General features: G+C 39.1%; 1 protein-coding gene across 1 annotated transcript; it reads left to right on the plus strand.

Annotated features, from left to right (window-relative positions):
• Positions 1-474: 474 nt before the first annotated feature.
• arxa (aristaless related homeobox a) lies at positions 475-7,336 on the plus strand. The gene is made up of 5 exons (XM_079863735.1): positions 475-797; positions 1,396-1,945; positions 3,642-3,687; positions 5,163-5,488; positions 6,141-7,336. Exons 1-5 carry the CDS (start codon positions 614-616, stop codon positions 6,394-6,396), a joined length of 1,362 nt encoding a protein of 453 aa, XP_079719861.1. The 5' UTR covers positions 475-613; the 3' UTR covers positions 6,397-7,336.
• Positions 7,337-8,356: the final 1,020 nt, after the last annotated feature.

The following is an 8,356-nucleotide window of genomic DNA, read 5'->3' on the forward strand; positions in this document are numbered from 1 at the left end:
GGTGATAGAAAAAAGTAAGGTGCTCTTCTTATCAAAAAAAAAAAAAAGATACTATTTTTATACTAATTTATAAATGCCAGTGTATTTTAATAGGCCTGTGAACTGAAGAGACCTTTTTTCAAATTTATATATTTTATATATTTTACATTTTTAAAAAGACATGTTTAATAATAATAATTAACATCCGGCATCACAGTATACAAAACGTGAATGTAAATGTGTTTTAGATAGCCTACATAAAACCTCAGAATTTAGCCTACATAAAACCTCAGAATTTAGCCTATCTCCAACGTTATATTTATTCTTTTATATTAATCTAATTTCAGTCTAAATGTGGAGGTGCTTATCCAGTAACTTCAGTAATCCATCACAACATTCGCTGAGTTCATACTGTTTAACTTTAATAGAAAATATATAAAGATCCCCCTTGTTCCCTTGGGAGCCAATCAGATTTGCGTTACACGTCAATGCAACAGAATGGAGAGCGGAGCTACTGCGGATCAGTGCATATAGCATTAGCGGCCAGGGTGGGATAGGCAAGAGAGACGTTTCAGATACAGTGTGAGAGAGAGTAACAGTCTCCCACTCGAGCACAACCTTGGACGATACAAATATGAGTAGTCAGTACGACGACGATAGCCGCGACCGAAGCGAATGTAAAAGCAAGTCGCCCACCGTGCTTTCCTCCTACTGCATAGACAGTATACTGGGCAGAAGAAGCCCGTGTAAAGTCAGACAACTGGGAGCGCAAAGTTTGCCAGCACCCGTCAGACAGGACCACGACCAGTCAACCGAAGGTAAGCCCTTTAACGTTATTTCTATTTCTTTTGTGCTGTTTTACGTTTTGTCACATGTCAGGAGCATTCATATTTGTAGAAATGTGTACAGAAATAGGGTCCTGGTCAGAAGCAACACCTCGGAGCGCCTCTGGGTGTGAAAATAGAGTCCTGAAAGTTTTAAGAACCTCTCTAATTAAAGAATAAATTCAAATGAACAGCCTTGAAATGCTTCATTCGTTAAAATAAAGAGTTTACGCAATTGGAGAATCTTTTTAAGTTCCCAAGAAAACGAGTCTGCAGGGCTTCTTACTGGATACTTTTGCTAACCAAGAAGTAAAACATGTTTTTGACCATGCAATCTCAGTACCATGGTATATACCAAAATACCATCTGATAGTAGGCTAACACCATCACTATACAGTAGGGTAGCCTACTGAAGAAACTATTAAATAACTTTTTATCGTAGCCTATATAATAATCTAAAAATAAATAAATAAACGTATGCAGCAAAATGGTATCAAAAACCTTACATTTCTATAATATGTGCGTATATAATGCTTTCTTAATTTATACTGTTTTGAGCATTTAAAAATATGATATTGTTTTATTTTTCTAGTCACTTCTAAAGAAAACTCGTTTGACTCGGACATGCACCTGCCGCCCAAACTGCGCCGGCTATACGGCCCTGGGGGGAAGTACCTGGACTCCGGGAGGGGGTTTCACGAGCACCTAGAGAAGGGTGAGAGGGAGAGACTGCTGGACCAAGCCTGTGAGAGTCTCAAAATCAGCCAAGCGCCACAAGTTAGCATCAGCCGTAGCAAGTCGTACAGGGAGAACGCGCCCTTCAGCCAGAGTGATGAAGGCCATAGTCCCGAGCACACGGCCCAGGAACTGGTGGAGCTCAGCACTCTGAAGTTTGAAGAGGATGTTGTCAAAGAGGAGGCGTGCGGAGACGCCAGTCTGTCTCCGAAGGATGAAGAGAGCATGCACAACGATGGGGATGTAAAAGATGGAGAGGACAGTGTGTGTCTATCGGCCGGCAGCGACTCGGAGGAAGGGATGCTTAAACGAAAGCAGAGAAGATACAGGACTACCTTCACCAGCTATCAGCTGGAGGAACTGGAGAGGGCCTTCCAAAAAACACACTACCCTGACGTGTTCACCAGGTAAACCGCACAATAGCTTTCACACGTTATTCATCAATATGATGTTTAGACAGAGCAGAGATTTTTGACCACAACGATGGCAGAAAAATAGTAATATTCATGTAATGAATACGATTTATGCGTTATACTTAAAAAAAAAATATAAAACACATCTAAATAAATAAATAAAAATTATATAGTTTCATCTGTATTTATTTTTAATTCATTTATTATTATATCGAAAGAAACATCACTAATCCATAGGCTACTTTGTTTTATGTATTTTTAAATCCAATACAACATAGGCCTACTAAACATTTAAGGTAAATATTTAAATTATATTTTGAACATTTTGAAAATAGGCCCTATAAATGTAAAAAATACAAAGCCCAAAATATATATATTTTTAGAAAACATTAAATGATGTAAACATTGATAAATTAAAAAAAGTGTGGATTCATGAACCAAAACGTGTGGAAAACGCTTATGTTGTGGATATATATATTCCGTTTAAAAGGTAAATGTATTCTTTGTATTCTGAAAATGATTTAAATATATTTCGCTTTGTTAAAATAATATTATGCCGGTTAGTAGCCTAACGTTAAATTGGCAACACAATCGGCGTGCAATTCTGTACAATAGAGAGCAATAATAACTGAAATGTGTAGGCTACTCGTTTATGTCCTGTACAATTTATTCTTATACGACTGTTACTCACATTATTCTCTATGTCAGTTAGTTAATATGGGCCTTAAAAGAGCATAGGCCATCAGCAGACACTTCACACTCAAATGTGGAAATAAATATTTTAATTACGAAGTTTAACTGTGACTGTTGTAAGGGGGTAAATGGGTTTTGGGCCCATTTTGATTTTCATTGCTTATTTTTGTGTTCATGTAATTGTGTAACAGCATTAGAAAAGTGAGCCACAAAATACCGACAAGACAAACTGAAATATTGGCGAATTAACATTTAAAAATGTTATAGTTTAAAACAAAATATCATAATAAAAGTAACCCTAATTTTAGGCATACATACGAATGTGATGTAGGCCTATTAACTGATATTAACTAATGTTCTAAAGTTATGCTTAGGCTATACAATTATTTGAGTTACAATATTTTTATTATAAAATATTGCTGTAGCCTACAATTGATGTTCTTTATTGAAAATGAAAATAATAGTTGACGAAAACTGAACATTGATAAGAATTTTGTTTTTGAATTTTGAAAAAACTGCCCCACATTTATTCGTTATTCGTAGTCACGTTGCATGAAAGAAAAACAATCAATATGCCACACAACATAAGTCTATTAAATATTAAAAAAAAACATCAGTCTGCCTAATGACAAATTTACCCGAGGACCGTTGTTCTTTAACCAAAATGTTCGTTGTTGATCATGAAATATCGATGTTTATATTGACGTGGTAGATAATTGTCATAAATTTAGCCAGGTATATTTTCGGTAAATGCGCAATTGTCATATAATAGTCTAGATGCCATTATTTCCATCATTATGTTGTTACAGTCAGCTTTGCCCAACGAAACAACCCATTATGAAAACCGTACAAGTTTTCCGTTCGATTCTCATCAGCCCCAAATTGCTTTCATAGGTTTCTGACAATTTAGGTAAAATCTGTTTTCTTACGGTGTTTGTGGGGGTGAAAAAAAAAAAAAACCTTCACACATTTTGATGATCTACATTTTCTGTTCCAGAGAAGAGCTCGCGATGAGGCTGGATCTGACAGAAGCGCGCGTGCAAGTGAGTGCTTACTTTTATTTCTTTTTTTTAGCACAAAATAAACGAAAATAGATTGAATTTAAATGCACAATAATATTAACATGTAGCCTACTGTAGGCTATAAAACAGCTGAGAACCTTAACTTCATTGAGACGTTAAAATGATTTAAATTGCAGCGAACTGAGAGAAATTACCTAGCCTATAATATGACAACTTCTCGGCATTTTAAAGGTAAAGATTAACTACATGATGCGAGCCTGCGAATTCTTGCAACTTGCTTATAGGCGTTAAGACAATATACCTAATGGTCTATTTTTAATTTCATTTTAAAATGACAATCGTAAACTTGGTTAAATGACCCTGTACGTCATGGCAAGGTCTTTCCTGTTATCGAAAGTTATTATACACAATAGAGCGAACATTTTAGCGGCAATTACACAGACGCCCCTGATTCATAAAAGCGCACTTAGCGAGAGAGCAAACACTGCTATTCCAGGGAGAAAATGGTGTTTGAATTCTCATCGCCGGCGCGGGGGAGAGGGAGGGGTAGGGGGGATAATGCTATTTGATTTCCCATTTTGTGATTGCAATAGACCGGCATTGATCCGATGCTTTGCACTTGGAACGAGTGAGAGACTATTAAGGGTGTTTGCCACCCCTCCTTTCTCTATTCAAAGCGTGGCTCGCATGTTCAAGCCCAACTCTCATAACCAAAGAGACAGTGCAAACATGAGGAAGCTACCAGGGTTATTGGCTGTGTAAAACAACAGATGTCAATTTGGAGATGTGGGAGAACAAATCACTTAACAGGCTCGATCAGGAGGTGATAAAGCTAATAAATGCCCCAGGGGCCACATAATGCAAAACGGTTTGGAGCATGTGTGAGGGGCCAAGGTCCCTGTTGGTTCGTCTGTTGACACTTTCCTTCATTATGAAGTCCCTGCCTGCAGGTCATGTTCTTGTGGCACAACCTGGTGGGGTTTAGCAGGATAGGAGGGGGATCGTGGGAAAGTTAAATAGCCTTTTGGAAGCAACTTACATTTGGAGGAATTTAATTTAAAGTGCATTAATTGTTATTGGATGCTGTTCCGACAGCTTTTGTTAACTCGGCTCTTAATTACCACGCTCCACCCTGTTTTTTGCTCTCCCCGAACCAGATTTTAATTAGCAAAGTTAGGGTAACAGACCGTAAGTTTAGGGCCATGTAATTACCCTTGACTTCCAGCCTATTTGTCACCTCATTAAAGCGAACCAAATATTGCACATGAACAAGAGCGACAAGCTCATGCTTAAACGACCATGCAGGCTGTCAGGTGGAATATTAATGGCTCTGGATCTGAAACGTGAAGGGACAATTTTCAACTTCTCAAGGCCAACTATTTAAGCAGGTTTCTGATTTCAAATTTAGTAGCATAGTCAAATTAGCTACATTCATCCGTACACCAGCAGTCAACAGTAAAGTTTGGACTTAATAAGGCTTCTGTCCCAAATCTCAGGTTTGGTTTCAAAACCGAAGGGCAAAGTGGAGGAAACGTGAAAAGGCAGGAGTCCAGGCTCACCCCTCGGGCTTGCCCTTTCCTGGGCCGCTGGCAGCCGCTCACCCCCTGAGTCACTACCTAGAAGGAGGACCTTTCCCACCTCACCCTCACCCTGCTCTGGAGTCAGCATGGACTGCCGCAGCCGCCGCTGCTGCTGCATTCCCAGGCCTTGCCCCGCCCCCAAACAGCTCCGGCCTCCCTCCTGCCACACCCCTCGGCCTAGGAACCTTCCTGGGCACAGCGATGTTCAGGCATCCAGCCTTTATTGGACCCACTTTTGGCAGGTAAAGACCATTCGCAATCACAATAAGTCATCGTTGTTCTTATACTTTTTTTTTCTTAGTGTAAAAAACATTTTAATAATCTAAACAACTTTTAAAGGGATAGTTCACCCAAAAATGAAAATCAGTCATCAATCAGTCAGTCATTCTGTCATCATTTACTCATCAAGTTCTTCCAGACCTGTATACATTTCTTTCTTCTGCTGAACACAAAAGAAGATATTTTGAAGAATGCTTGTATGGGCCCAATTGACTTCCATAGTATGGGGAAAAAATACTATGAAAGTCAATGGGGCCCATCAACTGTTTGGTTACTAACATTCTTCAAAATAACTTATTTTGTGTTCAGGAGAAGAAAGAAATATATACAGGTTTGGAACAACTTGAGGATGAGTAAATGATGACAGAATTTTCATTTTTGGGTGAACTATCCGTTTAAGAAAGCAGCTTTTGAGCAATGGAAAGGTTCTTCATGGTAGAATATGCCAAAAAAGACCTGTGTATATATATAAATATAGCAATAATAATCACATCTAAAAATGCATATGGCTCTTATTTTGTACCCTTGACTAAAATTGTGTTGTATAATCATTGGTGTGAGCATGTTTATGAGTGCAGTACATTGTATCACAGGAACTGGCTCTCTTCTCTTTAGACTCTTCTCGAGTATGGGTCCTCTGACCAGTGCTTCCACGGCCGCCGCTCTCTTGCGCCAAACTGCACCGCCAGTGGAGGGTCCCGTGCAGCCGCCGGCAACCCTGCCAGACCCGCCTTCTTCCTCATCATCTATGGCCGCCGACCGCAGGGCATCCAGCATCGCAGCACTGCGTCTCAAAGCAAAGGAACATTCGGCCCAGTTGACCCAACTGAACATCCTGCCGTCCGGCACTGCAGGGAAGGAAGTATGCTGATCCTTCTCCTTAAAAACAAAACAAAATATTAAAGAAACCATCTCAACAAAAAGCACGACCAAATCCATATAGCACTAGCACACCGGAGACCCATCCGACTCTGGAGTCATCGCCAAATCACAGAGCCTCCCACTGGACATCATCTCTAAATTTTACACAGTGCATCAAACATGTTTCAAAACCCTGAACATAAAGATTCTGAGTGTAATGTAGGCACCTCAGAGGGTCAGTTAGGGAAGCTGTGCTTGGTAAAGTCATTAAATCAATCCAGTCTTTTGGGTCAGGAGCAAATGTGGCAAAAGACACATTTACACCCACACAGAGAAGAACTACACTGCAATACACAGAGAACTCTCATTTCTTCCCAGTCTTCTCTCAGTGCTGAAGCAGAGATGGGTCAATATGCCAAAGGGAACTGCCATTACCTGCTACCCATCCTGAACATATCCATTCAAGTTTGACCTCAGTATTGACAAAGCAAATCAAATTTCTGAGAATGAATCCTAAGCTTTACTTTCTGTTTTCAACTCTTATGTTAAATATATTTAGGAGGAAAAAAAAATAATGAAAAAGAAATGCTGTTTGTTTTAAGGATGAACAATGTGAAAATCTAAACTTTAGCCTGTTTACTGATCTGTTAAGGGTATCCTGTATATAGCTCTGTTTTAAAATGAATGAAAAGGGGGGGGGGCAAAATGACAAGAAAAAAATAGTTTATTTCAAAAGATGTTTTGAGAATATGCTCTCCGTGTAGTGCTGTAGGAATGGTTTCACGTAGATTCATCCTCTGTTCGTTTGATTCAAATTTTAGATTTTTAGATGATTATTTATGTCTGACCGGTAGAGAGCTTGAAATCCAGACCGGGAAGTTTTGCTATTCAGTGAGAGTTTTCCCTGTCGCGCGCAGGGACCAGTCAAGTCGGAATAAAATAAACTGGTGAAACATAAACCCTTCTGTATTATTTACAACTGATCATTTGAATTTAATATAATAGACATTATCTTGGTAAAAAAGAAAAGTGTCGATCACAAAAAAATATCGATATCTGTTAATATTTTTTAAATGCTTGAATAGGCACTACATTATTTCAACAAATCATAGCTGGGTTCACAACCTTAAGAGTAAAACCAGCGATATGATTTGTTGAATTTCTAGAAGTAATAGCCTAGGCTATTATTCAGTGGGAGTCCGGAGTCGCTAATAAGAGAAAACAGTTTAAGCGGTCACTTTAAAACATTAATCAATTAGTTTCAGTGAAATGCTGTGGCTAACTGCAATCATACAGTAGGCTAAAGTAAACATTTATGTTGTGGAAACAGCCTTTTTGTTTATTTCAGTTGCTATAAATGTTTGAGGATAATTTATGTCCATAATAATCAAACTAACGTATTTATTTTTATTTAGTCGGATGATGACATTCATGACGACTCTATTATCCAACGCTTGACAAAAACCGCCTTGTAATTATTCCGCCATCTCATCCGTTGTAGGCCTTACAACTTGTGGAGGCGCTAAATTGGACGCAACATCTGTAAATGCCCAACACAGTTAAGTCCCTTTCTCATTAATGAAGTAACAAGCAGTTTATCAAAAAGTCTTTCTTTCGAATTCCTTATTTAATTCCCCAAATCCCTCTCCGTTGGATCTCACGCGCGAAACGATGCCATTACGGCAATCAATGCGCTCCATTCAAACGAAGTCATTTTCGCCCATTTGACCCGTCCATGGTGTCGAACCAAATCGCGTGAAATTACCTCAAGGATTAATTTTCTCCTTTATCGCGCGCGCCGCTGAAAAGATTTCTCTTTTCCTTGTTTTACCCACGCTAATCCGTTTCATTATGACGCCACAAACAAGCAGGATCAGTGAAGATGGAAACGAACGAAATGAAGACGGGTTGGGAGGCGTGAGGGGATCAGTGCTCCTATAACGCCCAACAAATTGTTCTAAACATCGCGC

The sequence above is a fragment of the Squalius cephalus genome (assembly GCF_949319135.1).
Source record: "Squalius cephalus genome assembly, chromosome: 25".
Taxonomy (NCBI): domain Eukaryota; kingdom Metazoa; phylum Chordata; class Actinopteri; order Cypriniformes; family Leuciscidae; genus Squalius; species Squalius cephalus.

Excerpts from the sequence above, each read along its gene's own strand:
- arxa (XM_079863735.1), top strand. The coding sequence starts at position 614 with ATGAGTAGTCAGTACGACGACGATAGCCGCGACCGAAGCGAATGTAAA. Across the intron at positions 798-1,395 it reads CCACGACCAGTCAACCGAAG|TCACTTCTAAAGAAAACTCG; the intron begins GTAAGCCCTTTA and ends TTATTTTTCTAG. Across the intron at positions 5,489-6,140 it reads ATTGGACCCACTTTTGGCAG|ACTCTTCTCGAGTATGGGTC; the intron begins GTAAAGACCATT and ends TCTTCTCTTTAG.